Source organism: Equus caballus, chromosome 25 (assembly GCF_041296265.1).
Source record: "Equus caballus isolate H_3958 breed thoroughbred chromosome 25, TB-T2T, whole genome shotgun sequence".
NCBI lineage: Eukaryota > Metazoa > Chordata > Mammalia > Perissodactyla > Equidae > Equus > Equus caballus.
Window position 1 is genome coordinate 42,331,658 of NC_091708.1, and position 22,640 is coordinate 42,354,297.

General features: G+C 52.0%; 1 protein-coding gene and 1 pseudogene across 2 annotated transcripts; one reads left to right on the forward strand and one right to left on the reverse strand.

Annotated features, from left to right (window-relative positions):
- Positions 1-231: 231 nt before the first annotated feature.
- Positions 232-22,336, forward strand: PRRT1B (proline rich transmembrane protein 1B). 2 transcript variants are annotated; one of them, XM_023629188.2, is made up of 5 exons: positions 232-362; positions 6,300-6,387; positions 16,382-16,824; positions 17,676-17,819; positions 18,983-22,336. In XM_023629188.2, the coding sequence occupies exons 2-5, from the start codon at positions 6,363-6,365 to the stop codon at positions 19,130-19,132; spliced, it is 762 nt and encodes a 253-aa protein (XP_023484956.2). In that variant the 5' UTR covers positions 232-362; positions 6,300-6,362; the 3' UTR covers positions 19,133-22,336. The 2 variants fall into 2 exon arrangements, with proteins under 2 accessions (XP_023484956.2, XP_023484957.2); XM_023629189.2 differs by lacking the exons at positions 232-362; positions 6,300-6,387 and adding an exon at positions 8,129-8,443.
- On the reverse strand, positions 547-1,143 carry LOC100066704 (large ribosomal subunit protein eL15-like; annotated as a pseudogene).
- Positions 22,337-22,640: the final 304 nt, after the last annotated feature.

Here is a 22,640-nt window from a genome sequence, read left to right on the forward strand (position 1 = left end):
CAAATTGTGTATTTCCCCCAAGGCGTCAGACTCTGCACGTCTAGCTCCTAAGGCATCGTGAGCACTCCATGAATATTTGATGATGCTGAAATACGATGCAGGAGACTAGAGTAACGAGCAAACGTCGAACAAGTCGTGTTTCTGTAACTTCAGAGGTGTCAACCCATCTCAGGAGGGGTTACAGGCAGCTTCTGCTGATTAGGGGGAGGGCATGTGAGGGGGCTTGGGCCTCCTGAGCCCTGTGGACTCGGACAAGGGGAAGCTGATGAAGGGGCAGCTGGATCTGCATGAGAAAACCACTGTCTAACTGAGAGCAATTTACATGGGAGCTCAAAACAGGAAAGTCCATTCACCCATTCATGGTGAGCATGGCAAGGTTAGGAGTCAGGCTCTGGGGTGAGAGTTGGGTTCAAACCTTGCCTCTGCTGGGTGACCTTGGGCAGTGATGTGGTCATTTCCTTCCCAAATGGGGGAATGTTATCACTTTTTTTTTTTTGACTGTCCTGAATTGTTTATTGGGTGAGAGTTTTACAGACATTACTTACATTAGCGGTAACGGTGAAGCTGGAGAGTATTGCGCCTTCTCCAGGCTGCACAGTGAGAACCACCAACCGTGTGGTGGCCCCTCCCGAGGCCACGCTCTCGCGGCCTGCAGGTGTCAGCCCTTGCGTTTCCCTGTGCTTGTGTCAGGTTTGGGTGTCAGGATTTCTTCTGATAGCTTTATGGAATGGATCAGTGAGGATAACTCTAAAGAATTTGTATGTGGAATCTTCGCCAACCCAGTAAGAGTTTGGGACTCTGAGAGCCCCACAGCGGCATCTAGCTTGCTCCTTGGCGACAGACTGCAGCCTTTGAGCAAACTTCAGCTCATTAACACCATGATGGACAGGCCTGCCGGAGGTGGCACCCTTAGGAACTCGTGTTTGTGGCCAGCGTGACGTGCAGGAATGTGATATATGACATAACCTTGCTTGGCCTTGTATCCAGTCTATGCCCTTGCTTGGGGGGCGGGGGGGTGGCGCGTGGGGCCCTGTGGAGCGGAGAGAGCTGACGGTACTGCCAGCACCGCGCCCTGAGAAGAAATCGTGTTACGCCTGACTGCTTCTTCCTCCACAGCTCCTGGATGTACTTGGGAGCCCCCATCCTGGCTTACCTGGTGGCTGCCGCGAGATGGGAAGGCCTGACTTTTTAAAATTAGCGTTTAAGTGGAGCACAGGGTGCTGGATGGTGAGCAGAGGTTCAACAACAGACCACCGGAGAAACTGGAATAGAGAAGTTTATTGCTCACAGGGCCTGGAGGAAGCAAACCGCACGCCTCCAGGGGCCACACGGGGAGGTGAAGGTGGAGGGGATTGGGGCAGGTGCCTTTATAAGGTCCATGAGCAGAATGCTGTGGGATTCCTGGGCTTGGGCGGGACTGGTCGATGCAAACCGAAGGAGCAGGTTTTGGTAAGCCCCAGGGGGTCTGCTCTAAGGGGCAGGCGCTGGGGGCAGGGGAGACTGTTGACCCCCAAGGGCCGTTGGGGAAGTCACCTCTGGAACTTACATTTGCTTGTGACTCTGCTGGCTGCTGTCCGGGGCACGCGCCTGTGTGAAGGGGCTGGTGTCAGTTTAAAGTCTCTGCAGGCCGCTTGACCAAACACGATGAATACCGAGGCAGCAAGACCATGGAGCGGCTTGGCCAAACTCGCAACACGCAGCTCACACGGAGAGGCTTCCACGCTAGAGCACCCAAAGGGCCTGGCGCGGGACCCGGCCCCCGAGAAGCGCCTATTCTGTGTTTTCGTTGGTTCTGCGTTAGTCTGTTTGGCATCCATTCATCACAGGGCCAATTCTATTAACTATATTTTCTTATTGTTTGTATTCCGTTTTTTTTTTCTTCTTCTCCCCAAAGCCCCCTAGCACATAGGTGTATATTCTAGTTGTTGTGGATCCTTCTAGTTGTGGCATGTGGGACGCCGCCTCAGCGTGGCCTGATGAGCAGTGCCATGTCCACGCCCAGGATCCAAACCCATGAAACCCTGGGCCGCTGAAGCAGAGCGAACTTAACGGCTCGGCCACGGGGCAGCCCCTTCTTATGGTTTGTATTCTTGATGCTCTGGCATTTGGGGGCCTGACAGACCCTCCCCTTCCTGAGGCTTGCCCAACTCTTAGTGATAGCAAAGGGACCACCTCTTTCATCTGCAAACCAACCCATCCCTGCCCCCTCTTATCTAACTCTCGCACCCTCCCACCAAGCCTGGGCAGCCTTCCCCCAGGATCCTCTGCCCAGCATCCTTTAAGGAAGACACTCCGGCCCCTCCCCAGCTGGGCCAGGCCAGTCTCGTCTGGGTACTCACCGGCCCCTGGAATTTCAGGAAAGCACCTAACTCAGCTCAGTTATGTTGTAGGTTCTGCAATCACCTCCTCTGTGTTTGTCAGGAGAGCAGAAGCCCCGTGAGGCCAGGGCCGTGGCTGGCTTGTTCCGCCGAGTCTCTCTGCCATGCACAGTAAGCATTTATTGTTACAGAATGAGGCGTGGGGCTGAGACTCGTAGCTCTTGGGGTTTGGGTTTCTCAGAACCAGTGAGGCAGAACTTGCACGAATGACCAGTGACTCCCCTCTGGAATTCTCCGCTCCTGTCTTCACCAGCCCCACCCCATCGAGTTCACGTGAGCACAGGAAACACAGCTCTCCAGGGCTGCCCTCCTCCTCGTTCCCTTAGCCAGCCCAACCGCCTGCAGAATGTCAGTTCATTCCAATCCCATCTTTAAGCTTTTGTTGAACACGGCTGCCACTCAGCTCTTTGAGTCTCCAGGTGCCTGACGTTTTAAGTAGCATCTATAGCCATTTTCCTAATCACAGAAGTAACCCATGCTCGTTGCAGAAATGCACACACACTAATAAAACTGAAATCATGCGTAACCCCTCACCCAGGGAAAACCATGGCCTTGTATTCTGGTGTTTGCTCTCTGGGTCCGATAAGGCTGTGGCTAGATAGCGTGAAGTGTAACAAGGTTGGCCACATATCTCGAATAGCAGTAAAGCCTCGGGACAGCCCGTCAAAAGTTCAGAAATAGCAGAAGTAAAACCAACGAATCGCTGAAGAAGTACTTAGTGAAAGTTTATTGCACATACACCAAAAAGACAGTTCGAGAAGCAGGAGCACGCACACCAAAACACGGAATGAGGCTGGGGTGCGTTGTTATAAAGCAGCTAATGCAGTGGGGAGGCGGGGACTGTGCGTGCTTCACAGCGACTACTTATAAGCTAGGATTTCCTTAAATGATAGGGAATTGGTCAGCGGTTACCTCATATCAATTTTGGGAAACAGTTTAAGTTTTGCTAATGATTTCCAGAGGCGTAAGCAAGAAATGACCCAGGTCAAGTTAGTCTTGTTGCAAAATAAGGTAAATCAAGCTTTGTTTGTGTGACTAAACTGGTTTTGTCTGCTCAGGGAATTTTCAAGGCTGAAAAATTTTTCCATTTGTTTTTGATTTTAACAAACTCTATGATGTGGGTACCATTATTATCCCATTTTCCTGATAGGGAAATTGAAGAGCAGAGAGATTACATGGCTTGCCCAAGGCTTGTGGTGGCCAATGGCCGTCCAGTCACACCAGCCGAGCCAGCAGGTGCAGGAAGCCAACACGCCCATATTCGCACACATCCGCGCTCCTGCCGCACAGAAGGGCGTGGTCTCCCTGTCCCCAAACGAGAAAGGCAAATACGCCGTCCAGGCCCCTGGCTGAGGAAGGTCTTTATGGCCAGTGGTTGAAACCGAGTTGCCCATAAAGGAAGCAGGACCAGATTGTGCCTTTCTGGGTGGGAGTCAAAGCCCAGCCCGAGCACGGCAGCGGGGTCCTGGAACTGGCCCTGGAGCCTGGAAGGGACTGCCCTTTTGTGAAACTGGAGCAAACCACCACACTGAAGGCTCTGGGGAGAAAGGGTCATCCCTGAGCAAGTGGAAGCCTGGGCCCGTGCTGCACGTGGCTGCCCATGTGGTGCAGAAACCCCAAGTGGAGAAACTAACATGAAAAATGGTCCACAGCCGGTGACTTCCATGAGGAGCCAAATCCAAAACTGTCTCACATCCCAGGGCACACTCGTGGCACACGCAGGCGCCTTTAGAAGACAGCTCCTGCTGAAGACAAACTCTCCAAGGTTACCAAGGCCGGGAGGAAACCAGCCACCTGGGACTAGTCAACAGGGGTGGCAGATGGGCTGAATCTGGAAACTAGAGATGATGCGCCAGTTTAGGAAGGATTTTAAAGATTTAAAAAAATTTTTTTTTTATTTTCCCTTCTTCTCCCCAAAGCCCTCCCATACATAGTTGTATATTCTTAGTCGTGGGTCCTTCTAGTTGTGGCATGTGGGACGCCGCCTCAGCGTGGCTTGATGAGCGGTGCCATGTCCGCACCCAGGATTCGAACTGAAGAAACACTGGGCCGCCTGCAGCAGAACGCGCGAACTTAACCACTCGGCCACGGGGCCGGCCCCAGGAAGGATTTTAAAATAGGTGTATTGGGGCGGGCCCTGTGGCCGAGTGGTTAAGTTTGCACGCTCTGCTTTGGTGGCCCAGGGTTTCACTGGTTCGGATCCTGGGCGCGGACATGGCACCGCTCATCAAGCCGTGCTGAGGTGGCATCCCACATGCCACAACTAGAAGGACCTAGGACTAAAAATATACAACTGTGTACTCAGGGGCTTTGGGGAGAAAAAGGGAAAATAAAATCTTTAAAAAAAAAAGGTGTATAAAAGTCTTTGAAGACATGACAACTAACTGCAACATATATCCTAGACTAGGTTCTATACTGGCCAAAAATATGCTAGAAAAGACATTATTGGGTCATTTGTTCCATTCTTGCAACTTTTCTCTGAGTTTGAAATCATTTTCAAATAAAAAGTTTTAAAAGTGCTTTGAAGAGAAAGCACATGGAATAGAGTACAAAACAACAGGAAAGACATTATGAAAAATGTGTAGATTTTAAAAGAACCAAATGAAAATTCTAAGTGTGGAAAGTAAAGACAGCAAAATGTTGTTCAGCATTCTCCTCACTCTGGGTTTGTCTGAGGTTTCCTCCTGTGTCTATCTGTTCTTGGGAGCGGGAGCACAGATGACAGGTGCCCCTCCCAGGGCATCTCGCCAGGTGTACGTGATGTCCTATGTGTTACTAGTGCTGTTAGCCTTGATTTCTTTTGGTTAGTGTCTGCACAGTGTGTCTTTCTCCATCATTTTACGTTTAAGCTATCTATGTCCTTCTATTTGACTGAGTTTCTTGTAGACAACATATAGTTGGTTCTTACTTTTTTATCTAATCTGGCAATCTCTGTTTTTCAGCTGGTGTATTTAGACCATTCATATTTAATGTGATGATTGAAATGGTTGGATTACATTCTACCATCTTTCCAGCTCTTTTCCAAGATCAGGACTAGGGGAAGCAAGATGTCTAGGGTACAAAAGTTTAAAAGGTGTTTACTCTCATGTTCATGCAAGTGCTGAACTCTGTGCTTGCACCACCCTAAAGGCTAGTCCCCCTTACATTTTGTACTTAGGGGCCTTGCTTGCCTCACTGTAGTCCTAGCCTTGCTGTTTTTCATTTGTTCCATCTGTAATTTGTTTCACTTTTCCTCTTTTTCTGCTTCCTGTTGGGTTAGTTGAGCATTTTAATGGTTCTATTTATCTCTTCTATTGACTTATTATTTATACCTCTTTTTAAAAAAAACTACTGGTTGCCATAGTGTTTACAGTATACTTATTTAACTAATCAGAGTTTACCTTCAAGTGATATTCTAATGCTCCCATGTGGTGGACTTTTTTTACATGTCGTATAAGCAGTGTAGTCCCAATTCTTCCCTCCCATCCTTTGTGCTATTGCTATTACTGTCCTACAGTTTACTTTTAAATGTGCCGTAAGCATACAGAGTATTGCTGTTTTTTGGCTTTAGTTTGCTGTTACCTTTTAGCACAATTACAGACTGGGGCATTTTCCATTTTAGTTTGCTTTGAGCTTTCCATTTCCAGCACTCTTCCCTTCTTTGTGTAGAGCCATGTTTCAGCCTGATCTGACATTTCTTCTCCCTGAATGAATCTCCTCAGTGTTTTTCATTTCTGCTGTCAACTTTTTAATTCTCGAGAGCTTTTTTGTTTTGTTTGATGACTGTTCCTTTTTTGGAGTGTCCTGTTCTTGTTTCTTGAATGTCTCCTCAAATCCCTCTGAGGATACTAAAGAGCATTTTTTTTAGAAAGTTTTCTTCCCCGGCATCATGTTTCCTCATAGTTACTTTCTTCCATTTGTTTGTTTATTTGTCTCTTTCAGGGGAGAACCGCAGTGGGTGATCCTGGTCTCTCGGTTGATACTTAAGAGCAGGGGACTAGCAAGATGGTCAGAAATTCCAAGCGTCAAGGTGAGGTTGATCTGGCTGGGTATTTTCACTGAAGAAAGCCTGATATTTCTATATCTTCCTCTTTTCTCTTGGCCGGGAGAGGATTCTGCTCGTCTTCTGCCTCGAGGGGAAGGCCTAGCTGCTGCCTTTCTGTGAGCCAGCAATAACTGCAGCAACTGTTTAGAATGTAGACCAACAAAATATTGTTTTCAGGATGGAGTATTCTGTCACTGACATTGTATAGAATTACTGTCACACGGTGATGAAAAGCAGACCAACCTTTAGTCACTTTTACTATTGTCTTTAAATCCCTTTCAAACAATGCAGCCCCTGTTGCAGGCACCTGTGGGGTGGACCACTCCTGCCCTCCCGACCTCGGGTGTCGCTCAGTCACACCTTCCTCCGCATGCTCCCCCCCCCCCGGGCTGTTCCACTCTTCTCTGGTCAGCTTTGTCTCTTCTGTCACCTCCAAAGCCGGCTCTCTGTGTCAAATTTCCTCTATTTCAAATGCACCTGGTGGTTTGTCTTTTCTGGTTGGATCCTGATCGAGCCTGTATCCCGTCTTGCTGTTGTCGTGGCTGCAGACTCTCGCTCACCATGGAGCGCTTTGCCATCGGGGACTGTGGGCTCGTGTTCAAGGGCGCCTCTTCTGTGAGAACCTTCTCAGCTTGGATGGGGACTGTGTCCCACAGAATGGTTTTACTTTTGCTTTGGATGAATCCCAGAGTGCTTTCCTGGAGTGGTTTTTTTTTCCAACGTCAATTTTTTTTTTTTTTTTTTTTTTTTGAGGAAGATTAGCCCTGAGCTAACTGCTGCTAATCCTCCTCTTTTTGCTGAGGAAGACTGGCTCTGAGCTAACATCCATGCCCATCTTCCTCTACTTTATATGTGGGACGCCTACCACAGCATGGCTTGCCAAGTGGTGCCATGTCCGCACCCGGGATCCGAACAGGCGATCCCCAGGCTGCGGAAGCGGAACATGCGCACTTAAGCGCTACGCCACTGGGCCGGCCCCTCAACGTCAATTTTTAGTGTAGGGGTTTCTGGGCCACATGGATAGGCTGAATTCAAACCCCAAACCCGTGTGAGGGACAGCCTGTGGTCACAGCTCCCGGGCAGAATTTATTTCCTCATCCAGAACCTAGGCTGGGTCGGACCGGCTTCCTTGTCAGCTCCATGAGCCGCAGGCGGACTTTATTTCTGTTCTCTCTTCATCCCAGCTCCCTGCTCCACAGACCCAAGGCTTCATCTCCTGTCCACATCTGGGTGTCAAACTCAAACTGAGCCACTGAGCCCACCAGCCCAGCACAGTGCACAGCCCCCGGGGCTGCCGATTCCCTCCAGGGTCAGTCCCACCCTCTTCCTTGGCTCCTGGGGATTTCACTTGCTATCTAGGGAGCTCAGCTATGACTTTGAGAAGATGCCCCGCATGCTGGGGTGGCCTATCTAGCATTTCTAGGTAGGTGTTTGGACTGAGACCTGCTTCTGGCAAGTTTCAGGGAATGGAAGCCTCACTCACATTGTCTTAAAACTCAGGAGATTTCACATGGAAATCTGCATTTCTAGCTTCCCTTGCTGGGAAAAATTAAAAGGAAGATTCGGCAACCATGATTCCCCGCGGTCCTTGTTGGCCACAAATACGGTCGGCTGTGTTCTGCCGTTCGCCCGGGTCCCCACCACTCCTTTATTGCCTCCCACGGGCCTTCCTGGCCCCTGTGGGTATTTGCATTCATACCGCTGCCCTTTCCCAGGTCCCAAGCCCGCCCTGCTTCCCTCCTCCCGCCCGCCTCCAACTCAGCTACAGCTCTGCTGAAAATCGCCGCCACGACCTTGCTTCCCTGCGGGTCCGCAGCGGCGCGGACGGCGCCAGCGCCGGGGCGCACGGGGAGCCACCTGTTGACGCAGCCGTGGGCGATGCAGGCGGTCAATTATTAACCGGCCGCGAGCCGGCACCAGGAAACCCGAGCCGGCGGCGAAAGCGGAGCGGGGCCCGACGGCGGCGGGAGGCTCCGGGCACAGCGCCCCCGCCTGCAGCCCGCAGCTCGCAGCCCGCCGCCGGCTCGCGCCATGGAGGCAGGTAGGCGCGGCGGCCCCGATGCGCGCGGCGCGCCCCCGGCCCGGGCTCCCGGGGGTCCGGGCTCCCGGCTGCGGGCGGAGGGGCGGGCGAGACGGGGACGGCCCGGCCTGGGCTCCGAGGCTCTCTCCGCGGGGTCCCGACCTGGCCCTGCCCTGGGACACCTCTGTCCCCCGCCCCGCCCCAGAACTGGGGGAACCAGGAGGCTGCCGTGGAAAGTTCAGGCAGCTTTGGCCGTGCCCCTCTCGGGCTCTGTGGGCGCCCCCGCGGGAGAGCTGGGGAGGGGCAGCAGGTGTCTGAGCAGCGGCGGTTTGGGGGGCATTTTCCGCTTCCTTCCCCCGCGCCCCGTCCTGGCTCTGGTGACTTTGTTCACCCCTCCGGTCGGGCTGAAGTCCTTAGAGCGGGGGGCAGGGGGCGACCCTGGCAGGGGGGACAGAGAAAGGGCCCAGGGAGGGAGATAGAGCCCGGAGGAGACTCCACAGACTGAATCCGGGACCCACAGAGGTGGAGTGGGGTGGGGCGGGGTGGGGGGAGCGAGCTGGAGAGATGGGCAGACAAGGGTTGGGGCGCGGAAAGACTTGCAAGGAACTCCAACGGCCCCCACCGCCACCAGCCACCGGAGGGGGATGGCGGGGGCCGGGGAACGGAGACCTCCCCATCCCTGCCCTCGGGAGTCCCAGGCTGGCGGGAGGAGCCGAGGTGGCAGCGGGACCGGACCACGGGCCGTGCAGTCCTGGCTGGCCCCCCCACGGGAACCTGGGGCGGGCGGGGCGCACCTAGATTTCTGCCGCCAGCTCCCAGGGGATGCCGCGGCGAAGAGGGGCGGGGCCGGGCCTGGCTGTACCCGCCGCCACCACCCCCGACCCCCCGGACGTCCCCAGACCCTGAGCACCGCCCCACCCCACCCCACCTCCCGGCCCCCCTTCCTAGCTGCAAAGTCCCGCGGAGGCTCGGGTGTCGAGAACTCGAGAACCAGAGGCCACAGGCGACAGCCCCGCCAGCAAATTTATTTACTCTGCAGCCTATCTCCGCGCGATCGGGCCAGGTATTTGCCCTGGCGGCCCCGGGAAGCTGCGGTTTTTGTTATGATAACTGGGGCAGGGCCTTCCGTGCCAGCATCCCGGAGGGGCCGGTCTCGGGTGGATCCGCTGGCGAAGGCTCAGGTTACCTGCTGGGAGCCTCGGTTCTCGCATCTCTGAAATGGGGATAATGGAAACAAAAGCGCACCTGAGGGTGCCCTGAGGCGCTGTAACAAAGTTCTCAGAACGGAGCCGGTCATTGTTCACGGCTGTTGTTTTTCAGTGATTGTTACTAATATTATCCTCATTTTACAGATGAAGAAAAGGAGGCATGGAGAGTTTAAGTGATGTGCCTGTAAGGTCACACCGCCAGAGTTCACGTGTGGGCAGTGCTGGTCCCATGTAAATGCAGGTGTAATGTCTGTGCCCGAAGAGCCTGGCGCCTGCTAAGTGCTTACTGGTGGTAGCTGCTGTTCATGGCACTGTCATTACCATTTACTGGGACATCATCCACTTGCCAGCCCCACAGGCACCCGAACCCGCTGAAACCATGGTGTTTTCATAGTGTTTGTGTACAAAATTGTATTCCCGAGCCTAGAGCGCTGGCCCGTAACAGGTGCTCCATAAAAATGTGAGGGCTTCATGCTTGGCTGGCTGGGTGCCTTTGTGTAGTCACCTGTTCAGGGGGTGGTTTGGGGCTTTGTGGAGCAGGGGTGCTGGATTTTGGCTGACAGCATCCCAAGTCAGTCAGCCAGTGGCACTGGGGTGCGGGGAAAACCCTCTGGCTCAGACGGCAAACACAGCTTCTCCTTTTCCTACACTGTTCTTTCCGTAGTTGTCTTGATTCTTTAACTCAAGCCCTTGGCTTGGTAGATGGGGCTTGGAGCTGCCCCGGAAACCCTGAGAGCATCTAACAAGGCCTCTTAGGGGGTTGGGGTCTGGTGGGCGCCCCCCCCTGGGATATTTAGACCTCCCCCACCCTCCAACAGATCTGCAAGCCCTAGGCCCCCAATAGGGGTCCTCCTGGAAGAACCCAGCTCTCTGCACCAGACTTTATCATCACAAAACTTTCTGACTTTAAGCGAGGAGCTTATTTCTCATTGGCTTCCATTTCCCCTGCTTCTCGTACATTCCCTCAAACTGGCCTGAACACGCTTCCATTTTCTCCTCTTCTAGTCCCTTCCTGACCTCAGATAACAGCAGCCAGTGTTAGCTGAGCGCTACTCTTGGTGATCCAGGCACTTTACCTACAGACGCTCATTTAATCCCCACCACCCCGGGAGGTGGCATTGTCCCCTCGGTAAGGATGAGGAAAGCGAGGAAAGCGAGGAGGCCCAGGTGGGTGAAGCAGCCCAGGCAGCCTCGCCCCAGAGCTCCAGCCCCTGACTGTGACACGGAACCCCAGCCCGGATCCAGCTGCCCAGCTCTGCCCTGGGCCCTGAGGGAGGATGTAAAAGAGGTCCCGTCTGCCCTATTGCTCAGGACAACTCCCTCCCCTCCTCCCCCGCACATGCTGTCAGGCCCGGTGCCCCTCCTCAGTGCAACCCGCCCATCTGCTTGTCCACAGCCCTTCCTGCCCTCTGCCTCCATTCTGGCGCAGGCCATTGTCTCTGTTTATTCAGCCCCGGCCTCCTTCCCCCGCTGCTGCCCTCATGCTGGTCACTTCAATGCCCCTGGCACTGGCTGCTGGGGGAGACTTTCTGAATCACTTATCAATTGGCTATTGCCGTGTAACAAAACAACCCCAAACTGGGCAGCTTAGAGCAACAAGCATTTATTATTTCTCTGGACTCTGTAGGTCGGCTGGGTGCTTCTGCTTGTCAGAGCCAGCTCCCTGGGGTGGGGTGGTCTGGGGACTGGCGAGCTGTTGGCTGGGAGCCCCCATTCTCCTTGTGGCTTGTCCAGCAGGCTAGTTTGGCTCCCTCACAATGGTGGCCGAACGCCTCCCAGCAACAAGAGAGAGCAAGCCCCAACGGGCAAGTGCTTTCAGAATTTTATTAGAGAACGTTTTGACTTTACTTGGGGTGTAATTGAAGTACACCAAACTGCCCATATTTAAAATGTGCATTTTGATCAGTTTTGACATATTACGCATCTGTCAAGCTATCCCCACCTCAAAACAAACCTCTTTATCACCCCCAAGAGTTTCTTCGTGCCCTTCGTAATCCCTGCCTCCACCCCATCCTCGCCAACCGTTGACTGGCTTTCTGTCCCTCTGGGTTGCATTTTCTAGAATTTCCTCTACACGGAATCGTGTAGCACGCACCATCTTTTTGGCTGGCTTCTTTTGCTCGGCATCGTGATTTAGAGAGTCGTCTGTGTTCTGTGTATCAAGAGTTGATTCCTTTTTGCTCATAGTTGCGTCTGTTATCTGTTACTGCAGAACAAATTACTCTAAACATTTAGGCTGAAAACAGCAAACATTTAGGACCCCACAGTTTCTGTGGGTCGGGAGTTGGGTGGGGCTTAGTGGGGGGCCTGTGGCTTGAGGTTTCTCAGGAGGTTGCAGTGAAGCCATCAGCCAGGATGCGGGCGCCCCGAGTCTCAGTGGAGGCTGACGGGGCTGCTTCCAGACTCGCTCCCCTGCTCCTTGGCAGGTTTCAGTCCCTCGTGCTGTCAGCCGTGGGGTCTCAGTTCCATGCGGGCTCTTAGACCCAGGGTCTCGGTGCCATGCGATGCCACGCGGGCTCTCCACAGGGCCGCTCACAACACGAGGGCGTGCTTCCTCTCGGAGTTACCAGAGGCAGAGAGAGGACACGGCGAGAGAGGGGGAGGGCGACTGAGAAGAAGCCACAGTCTTTGAAAAACCAAATCTCAGAAGCGACATCCCACGTTTTCTGCCATATTCTCTTCATTAGCAAGTCATGAAGTCCAGGCCCCACTCAGGGGGAGAGGATTTCACAGCAGGAGGCAGGGCTCACTGGGCCCCTGTGGAGGCTGCCTACTGTGGACACATTCCTTCGCGTGGCTGGAGCCCAACCGCTTTCCCCATTCTCCTGTCTGCGGACTTTGGGGCTGTTAGAAACAGAGCTGCTGTAAACATCTGTGTACAAGGCTTGCGTAGTCTTAGGTTTTGATTTCTCTGGGGTAAATGCCTACGAGTGGAATAGCTGCCTCATACGGTAGATATATAACTTTTTAAGAGACTGTCAGGGGCCGCCCCGGTGGCACAGCGGTTAAAGTCGCACGTTCCACTTTGGTGGCCCGGGGTTCACCGGTTTGGATGCTGGGTTCAGACATGGCACTGCTTGGCACACCATGCTGTGGCAGGCGTCCCACATATAAAGTAGAGGAAGATGGGCACGGATGTTAGCTCAGGGCCAGTCTTCCTCAGCAAAAAGGGGAGGATTGGCAGTAGATGTTAGTTCAGGGCTAACCTTCCTCAAAAAAAAAGAAAAAAAAAAAAAAGAAAAGAAACTGTCAAACTGTTTTCCAAAGCGGTTGTTTTCTTTGACTTTCCCACTAGCAGTGTCTCAGAGTTCCACTGTGTTTACGTACTTGCCAAACCTCGCAAAGGTCAGGTTGGTTTGTTTTTTAATGTTAGCCAATCTAATGGTGTGTGAGGATATCGCGTGGTTTTAATTGACTTTTCTAATTTTGATGGCATTTCTGATGACTAATAACATTAAGTGTCTTTTTCTGTGCTTATTGGCTATTCAAATAGCTACTTTGGTGAAGTGTTTACAGATATTTTGTCCACTTTCTCCTTGGGGTGTCTGACTTACGACTGGGTCGTGAGAGCTCTCCCGCCTTGTTGATACACTCCTTTGTCTGAGACATGTGTCGTGAATATTTTCCCCCACTGTGACTTGCTTTTGTATTTTCTTAGTAGTGTCTTTTGAGGAGGAAAAGTTTCTTATTTTTGAAGTCCAGTTTATGAATTTTGTCTCTCATGGATCATACTTTTGGTGTTATATATAAGAAATCTTTACCTATCTATCCTAAGGACATGAAGATACTCTCCTATGTTTTTTCTAGAAGTTTCATAGTTTTAGATGTAACATTTGGGTTTGTGAGTTAATTTCTGTATATGTTGAGGAAAGAGTCAATATTCACTTTTTTCCACACAGATAACCAGTTGATCCTATGCTAATTATTAAAAAGACTTTCCCCAGTGAATTGCCTTAGAACCTTTGGACAAAAATCAAGTGACCAAATATGCGTGTGTCTATTTCCGTACTGTAATATTTTAATGCTCCATTGATGTGTGTGTCTGTCCTTTCATCAGTAATGAACTGAATGGTTTATTGTAGATTTATAGTAAGTCTTGCAAGCAGGTAGAGTCCTCCAATTTTGTTCTTCTTTTAAAAATTGTTTTGGTTGTTCTAGGTGCTTTGCATTTTCATATAAAAATTTTATAATTAGCCCGTCACTTTCTACATTTTAAAAAAAGCCTGGCGGAATTTTGACTGTGATTACAATGACTCTGTAGATGAATGTGGGGAGAATTGTTATCTTAACAGTTTGAGTGTTCTAGTCAATGAACATAGTATATCTTTCCATTATTTAGGACTTCCTTAGTTTCTTTTAGCAATGCTTTGTAATTTTCAGTGCAGATGCTTTGGAATTCATTGGTTAGATTTATTCCTAAGTGTTTTCCAATTATTTTGGTGCTCCTGTGAACGGGATCTTAGATTTAATTTCATTTTCTAATTATTTGCTGCTAGTACATAAGAATACAATTGATTCTGTATATTAATCTTGTAAACTGAGACCTTACTAAATCCATTTATTAGTTTTAGGAGTTGTTGTAGATTTCCTAGGATTTTCTACATAACAGTTACATCATCTGCATACCAGGACAGTTTTACTGCTGCTTTTCCAATCTCCATGATTTTTATTTCATTTTTTTGCCCTATTGCTATGGGTAAGACCACCAGCACAATGTAAAGTAGCAGTGGGAGAGTGGAAACCCTTACCTTGCTTCTGATCTTGGGGAGGAGATGGAAACGGTTCAGTCCTTTACCATTAAGTATGAGATTAGCTGTAGGTTTCTTATAGATGCCTTTTATCAATTTGAGGACATTCTCTACTATTATTAGTTTACTAGAAGTTTCTTTTTTAACCATTAATGGGTGTCGGATTTTGTCAAATGTTTTTTCTACATCCATTGAAATGATAATATGGTTTTTCTTCTTTGTTCTGTTAACATGGTGAATTAAGCTGATATTTGAATGTTGAACCAACCTTGCATAATTTTATTTAATCATGATATAGTTTTTATATATTGCTGGATTTAATTTGCTAATATTTTATTAAGGGTTTTTTTGTGTTTATCTTCATGAGGGAAATTGGTCTGTAATTTTCCTTTTTTGTAAGTTTTTGGGTTTTGGTATGAGGTTTATGCTGGTCTCATCAAATGAGTTGGGCAGTGATCCCGCCTCCTCTATTTTTAAAAAAGTCTGTAATATTGGCATTCTTTTCTTTCTTTTTTTTTTTTGTGAGGAAGTTGTGGCATATGGGACACTACCTCAGCATGGCCTGATGAGCAGTGCCATGTCTGGGACCAGGATTCGAACTGGCGAAACCCTGGGCCACTGAAGCAGAGCACATGAACTTAACCACTCGGCTATGGGGCGTGAGATAATATATGGGTGTTTTGGTAATTTTTTAAATTGTTGTAAAATACGCATAACCTAAAATTTGCCATCTTAACCATTTTTAAGTTCAGGGGTACTAAACACATTCACATTGTTGTGCAAGCATCACCACCATCCATCTCCAGAACTCTTTTCTTCCCAAACTGAAACTCTAAACCCCTTAAATGATGACTTCCCATTCCCCCTCCCCTCAGCTCTTGGTAACCACCGTTCTTCTCTGTCTCTAGGAGTTTGACTACTCTGAGGACCTCATATCAGTGGAATCATGCAGTGGTTGTCTTTTTGTGACTGGCTTATTTTACTTAGCGTGATGTCCTTAAGGTTCCTCCACGTTGTAGCAGGTGTCAGAATTTCCTTCCTTTTCAAGGTTGGGTAATACTCCATGGTATGGATGGACCACATTTTGCTGATCTATTTGTTGGTCAGTGGACACTTGGGTTGCTTCCGCCTTTTAGCTATTGTGAATAATGCTGCTATGAACATGGGTGTACACCTATCTCTTAGAGCCCCTGCTTTCAATTCTCTTGGGTATATACCCAGAAGTAGAATTATTGGATCATATGGAAATTCTATTTTTAATTTTTCGAGGACCTGCCGTATCTTTTCTACAGTGGCTGCACCATTTTACATTCCCACTGATGGTGCACAAGGGTTCCAGTTTCTCCACATCCTCACCTCTGGGTTTTTCAGCCTAGTCCTTATGACGGGTGTGAGGTGGATGGGTGTTGTTTTGAGCCAGCACATTTAGGGTCATTTGTTATACAACAATAGAAAGCAAATGCACTCCTTATTCTGGAAGAACATTTTCTTTAGATATCAATTTCTGGGTTGACAATTCTTTTTTTTTTTTTTTAAGATTTTATTTTTTCCCTTTTTCTCCCCAAAGCCCCGCAGTACATAGTTGTATATTCTTCATTATGGGTCCTTCTAGTTGTGGCATGTGGGATGCTGCCTCAGCGTGGTTTGATGAGCAGTGCCATGTCCGCACCCAGGATTCGAACGATCGAAACACTGGGTCGCCTGCAGCAGAGTGCCGGAACCCAACCACTCAGCCACGGGGGCCAGCCCCTGGGTTGAGCATTCTTTTCTTTCAGCTCTTTAACATGTTGATCCACTGTCTTCTGACCTCCGTCGTCTATTGAGTAAAGATATCTTGGAGGGCCCACGTGGAGGGGCCTGCGCATGGGGTACACGGAGGATCAGGGTCCGCAGGGTCATTGTGACTTTCTCCTTAGAGGGGCTCTGTTTTGGGGCTCGGCGGGAGGCGTCCCGCCTGGGTCAGCGGCCTTTTGGGGCTCAGGGCACCTGCCATTTCTTCCCAGGAGCGGACACGAAAGGGAAAGGGGGCGGCGACCCGGAGGACCCCCGGAGCCCCGCGCACCCCGAGCTCCCGCAGCTCCCGCGCCGCCCGCAGCTCCTGGATGAGGATGGAGGGCCCAGCGACGAAGCGGCCGCCGACGGGGAGGACCCCCCGGCCGCCCCGCAGGCCGAGGCCTCGGCAGCTCCCTCCACCCAGGCCCAGGCCGAGGGCGAGGCCAGGCAGGGGCCCAAGGTGGCAGCCAGCGGGGTTCCCAACATTGGCTTCGTGGGCGAGCCGCCGCCCTACGCGCCGCCCGACCCCAAGGCCGTGCACCTGCTCTACCCGCCATTCCCGCAGGCGCCCGTGCTCTTCCAGCCCGCGCCCGCGCCCCAGGCCCTGTACCCGCCGCCCGCGCCGCTCTACCCCGCGGCCGGCCCGCAGCCGCTCTTCGCGCCCTTCCCGGTGGTGAGTAGGCACGGCCCCGCCCCCGCCCCCCAGGTCACCCCGCCCGCCCGGTGCCCGGGACGCCTGCTCCACAACCACCTGCTTCCCATCACCCCCTGCTCACCCCCACCCCCTTCTAGCCCCCCACTTCCTGCTCCCCCACTTTCCCCCGACTCACCCCTCCCTCCCTAGGTGGGAGAGTCTGGTGCACAGACGAGAGGTCACCATAACCAACCTGCAGAGGGGGCTTCTGTGCCCAGAGGAGGGAAAGGAAAGGGCTCCCTCAGCCTGGGGAGTGGGCGCCCGGGGAGGCTTTCCCCCTACTCAAGGTGGGGGCCTTTGAGCTGGGTTCTGAGTGTAGGCAGAGGAGAGAAGGAAGGGTGCTCTGGGCTGAGGGCAGAGCACAAGCCTGGTGTGCCCTGGGAATGATGGTGGAGTGTTCAGCTAGCGGGGAGGGAGGATGGGAAGGTGGGATCCATGGTGAGGGGCCCCAGGGCCTTTGGGTGGGAGATGACTTGATTACATTTTTAGAAAAGACAAAAGAAAATGAAAAAACCCTGGGCTGCCTGTGGAGGAGCGCTTCGAGGTCCCCCCTGGTGGGGAGCCCAGTGAGGACAGGGAGACACGTGGTGGGTGGACCCTGAGCTGAGCAATCTGCGGCGGGCGGAACTCAGAAGGCTCCCTGGGGCTGAGTGACCGGCTGGGGTGTGGAGGGAGAGAGAAGGGGGCCCGCCACCCCTTGGGCACCTGCAGCCTCAATGGGTGGGGGTTGGGGGCAGACCCAGTGACCCCTCCGTGGTGCTGGCTGGCTGTGTGCTCCCTCTGGGGCTAGGCCTGGCCCCCTCACTGCGCCGTGGCGTCTGTCCCCACAGTACAACAGCCCCGTGGCGGGCGGGCCGGTCCCCGCCGGGGTGGAGCATCGGCCCCCACCCAAGGACTACATGATGGAGTCCGTGCTGGTGACTCTCTTCTGCTGCCTGCTCACCGGGCTCATTGCCATCGTCTACTCCCACGAGGTAGGTGGGCCCGGGCAGGCCCTCGCATGGCCTCCCAGCACGCAGCCCCCGGTGCCCCAGGCGGGGTCTGCATAGCCCCTTCCCAGCTGGGTCTGGTGTTTCCTCCTCAGGAGGGTGGCAGGAACTGGGAACTCAGTGTCCACTTGCCCCCACTGGATGGACAGCTCCTCCCCTCCCCCATCTCTGCCCCCTCTGCAAGATCTGCCCTAGAGAGTTTGGCTAAAACAATTCACATGGAAGGTGTGAATGACTGACAAGGCCCAAGGAACTGCCCCCAGTGGGGCTTGTGTTAAGCGGGGTGCAGACTGCCATCCATCCGTCACTCGTTTCTTCTACTGCCCACCTCCAGCTGTCCATCCATCTAGCTGCCGGTCTATTTACCCACTCACCCACCGCTTTCTTCCCCCACCGTTCCACCTACTGTCTCTCTAGTCTCTCTCCATCTGTCCGTCCATCCACCCGCCCCTCTATTCACCCATCAGCCCACTCATCTGTGTACTCACCTATCTCCCATCCCTACCCGTCCATGCCCCCACTGCCTCGAGAATGTCCAGCCTCCCCCTGCCCGCCGATGTGACTGACCATTTGCAGGCACGGGGTTAGGCCCTGGGCGCTCAGGGATGCCAGTGTGAAGACCTTCTAACAGACAAGTAGGCAGGCTTCTGGGGGCTTCTGCTCCAGGCTGAATTGACCACAGCCCTGACTCCCGCCGCTGGTCAAGCTCCCCAGTCATAAGCAAGCCAGGACTGTGGGGGGAAGGGAGCTCTCAGGACAGCTCAGAAGTGGGACTCAGGAAGCCGCTGCCTGCCTGTGAATTCTGGCTCCACCACCAGCTGTGTGGCCCTGAGCAGATCACTTAACCTCTCTGAGCTTTTGTTTCCTCATCTGCGAAGTGGGGGAAACAATGACAACAAACTCAGGATTGCCGTGAGGATTATAGGAGATGAGGCCGAGGGTGTCATCTGTGCCAGGCCGTGGCAAGTGCCCAAGAGCTGGCAGCCCTCACTCCATTCCTCCTGTTCCTTTCTGAGCTGTGGCCGGGGGACGTCCCCGAACCCCTCAGGGTGTCAATTTTCCAGTCTGTGCTCTGCGGCCGGGCCTTGATGATGTTGAGGGGGGGCTGTGTGTCCGCTCACCGCCTGCCCCCGCCCGTCTCGTTGCAGACTCGCGCGGCCCTGAGCAGGGGCGACCTGGCGCAGGCGGAGGAGGCCTCACACAAGGCTCGCTCACTCGTGCTCTTCAGCCTGCTCTTCGGCGTCTTTGTGTCCACCAGCTGGGTCATCTACGTGGTGGTGGCACTCTACCTCCCCTGAGGGCTGGGGGCTCCTCCAGGGACGCCTGACCCAGCCAGACGCTTCCTGCGGACTTTGATCCCTGCCGGTGGCCCTCTGTCAACTGTAGAAGGGACCCGGGGCCAGAAGAAGGTGGGCTTTGCAGCCCTCGGCGCATGTGGCTGGGCCTCGGCCCCTGTAGGTGGCCCCAGGCAGAGTCCTAATGGGAGGTGGCCCCAGGGCTCAGGCCCAGCTGTGGGATGGCGGCCCCCTGGAGCCCCATTTCCCCACTGCCTCCTCCTCTGGGTCTTTCCCCATGGTCCTCGCCTTCACCTAACACCCCTGGGAGCCCACTGGAGGGACCAGAGCCCTCACTGTCCCCAGAGCCGTCTGGAAGGACACTGCCACCTCCAGCATGCCCCACCTCCGGCCCAGCCCTGTGACTGCAGGGCAGAGCAGCCGGTATCTCTCTCTCCCTAGGGGAAGTTGGGAGCAGTGGCCTCCTCTCCCCCTGGTAGCTCCTGGCTGGATGTTCTGCACCCAGCCCCATCCAGGAGGCAGGGCTCATGCTGACCCCACATCCAGAGACCGAGGCCACTATGTCTGGTCAATACACAAAAGCCTGTACCCTGGGCAGAGCTTCACGTTGCTGCTGCGGGGCCACTGCTACTTCCTGGCTCCCTGTCAGGGTGAGCGGTAAACATCTGTCCACAGCTGGGCCCTGGGGCTCCCACGCCGGCCCCTCTGGGATGCTCTTTGCACATGGGCAGCCCGGCGAGGGCCTGTTTGTTGCCCACACAGTGCAGCACGGTGCCTGGCTTCTGGTGAGCACTCGGGCTGGGCTGCTGGGCGCTGATGGCGGATTTCTGCAGGGCCTCCCACGGCCAAAGGTGATGGGACAGCAGGGACTGGGGTCTTACCATGAGCATCGGGACAGCCAGGCACCTCCGCGGCAGCAGAGAGGGGATCCGTTATTGGACATTTTCCTGGGGAGGTGGTCCAGAGCTCTACCAGATTCCTGAAGGCGCCTGCGACTCAAAAAGATTAAAAACCATCTATACAGAGAGGAGGAAGGGGCCCCTGACTAAGCCATACAAGGTGGACAGCTCAAGTTTAATTGGGGGCTTTCTGCAACCCCACTGTGCGCTGCTCACAGCCCTGGGCCCGGCACTGGAGCTGAAGCAGAAATCCCATCTCAGCCCTTGAGATGCTCCGGGAGCTGGAGGCGCCGGACGAGGGAGTCAGTGAGGAGCGAAACGCTTGGAGAGTGAGAGGTGGCCTCATGTTCTAGGACACTCTGCTGGTCCAGAATTAGGATCTCAAACGCTCAAATGCATGACAGCCACAAAGTAGGAGGAGGAAACCATCTTCTGGGGATTGACAGATGCCAAAAGGTGTTTGGCGGAGTCCAGCAGCCACAGCTGTGCTTACTAAACACTTAAGTAAAATCAGAATAGAAAGAAATCATTTCGACCAGTGCTCCTCCAACTATAAGGGATATGAAAGAGCTGGGAGATCCTGTGAAAATGCAGATTCTGATTTAGTGAGTCGGACCCGAGATGCTGCGTTGCTAATGAGCTCCCAAGTGATGCTGAAGCTGGTCCATGAACCAACAGCAAATGGCACATTAAGCAGGAAATGACTCAAACCATTAAGAACCATTATAACCAGGACCAAGCCATGTGACGCTCCCCAGCGTCTCTGTGATTCAGCATTGTTTCGACGGTCTAGCTAATGTAAAAAACAAGGTGGTATTTGTAGCATAAAAACTAGAAGAGACAAAATGATTCTCCAGCTAGAATATCCAAGAGTCAGTGACAAAATCAGAATAAGAGAACTCAATAAAAGTTGTTGGATAGGAAATACACAATAGTCAATGAGACTAATCAATTAAAAATGGAAAAAAATTAAAAATTCCACTCATAATACTGATAAAAACAGTAAAATCTAGAAATAAATTTAATGAGAAAGATCTGGATCCAAATGAAGAAAACAATTTTTTTAAATCACCGAAAGAAAAAAAAAATCTGAACAAAATATCTGGATAAGAAAATGTAATATTGGGGCCGGCCCGGTGGTGCAGCGATTAAGTTCACACGTTCTGCTTCTCAGTGGCCCAGGGTTTGCCGGTTCGGATCCCAGGTGCGGACATGGCACCGCTTGGCACGCCATGCTGTGGGAGGTGTCCCACATATAAAGTAGAGGAAGATGGGCATGGATGTTAGTTCAGGGCCAGTCTTCCTTAGCAAAAAGAGGAGGATTGACAGTAGTTAGCTCAGGGCTAGTCTTCCTCAAAACAAAAAAGAAAGAAAATGTAATGTCATAAAAATATCTAGCTTTGTCAAAGAGATTTAATGAAATTCCAACAAGAAAACCAAGCTTTACAAAGTATGACAAAAATGTTTTAAAAAATTAATATGGAAGGAAAATGTGAGAAAATTGTTAATAATTTTTAAAAGTTTAATGAGGGGAGACTTTCATCACCAGATATTAAAACTTACCATAAAGCTACAATAATCAAGACAGCATGGCTTTGCCACAGCCAGAGATCAGTGAAAAATTATTAATAAAGTCCAGAAAACATTCCGCGTATGTACGGGAAGTTAACATCTGATCACAATGGCATTTTAAATGAGTGAGTCCAGGAGGGCTCATAATAAGCAGAGCTGGCTATCTGGTTGGGAAAATAATTACTCTCCTATTGTGTGCAAAGATAACTTCCAGGTTAAAGAGCTCAGGATAGAGTAAAGCTGAACTATTACTAGAAGGGATCGTAGGGGGATAGTTGTACGGCTTCAGGGTGTGGTGGCAGCACGGAAAGGGGGCCTTCTAAAATCTGGAAAACCGGAGAGGGAAAGACTGATAGGTTTGAGTTCTGTATTTCAGGAAAGTACAGACTTAAACGTGAGATGACCTTCACTTATCAGACTGGGAAAAAACTAGAAAGACTGAATACCTCCCGACTTGGGGAAGGACTGAACAGAGACGTGCTCATTTACGACTGGTGGGTGGGTGCTGCCGCAATCTTTGTGGAAAGTAGATGGACGGTATCCATGAATAATACGCGTGCCATATATGTATATGCATGTGGTGCAAGGAACAGACTCCAGAGGGATGTGTTCCAAACTGCTGATGGTGGCTGTCCCCGGGGAGAGGATGGGCCCGGAGGGTTTGTGTGATACGTTGCTGAATTTTAAAATAAAGATGTATTTATGCATTGTGTCATTAAAAAATAACTGAAGAAAATGTGCATGCCTTTTGACCCAGCTCTTGCAGTGTCAGGATTCACAGCAGTAAGAAGCCAATCTGTTCTTCTGAAGCTTCCAGGCCTGTGTGGGAGACAGACATTTATCAGACGGTGCGCCTACCAACTGTGCTGAAGCACCGTGAAGGAGACGTGGCCGGGGCAAATCTACAGTGTCCGAGCTGAGAAAAAGCTCAGGTTAAGTTAGGGCGCCTCCCGATGTCAGAGATGTCAGAATGTGTGTGTCTCAGAATCACGCTCGTGTGGCACGGAGGTTCCACCTGCGAGAGCGGTGGAGAAGGGATT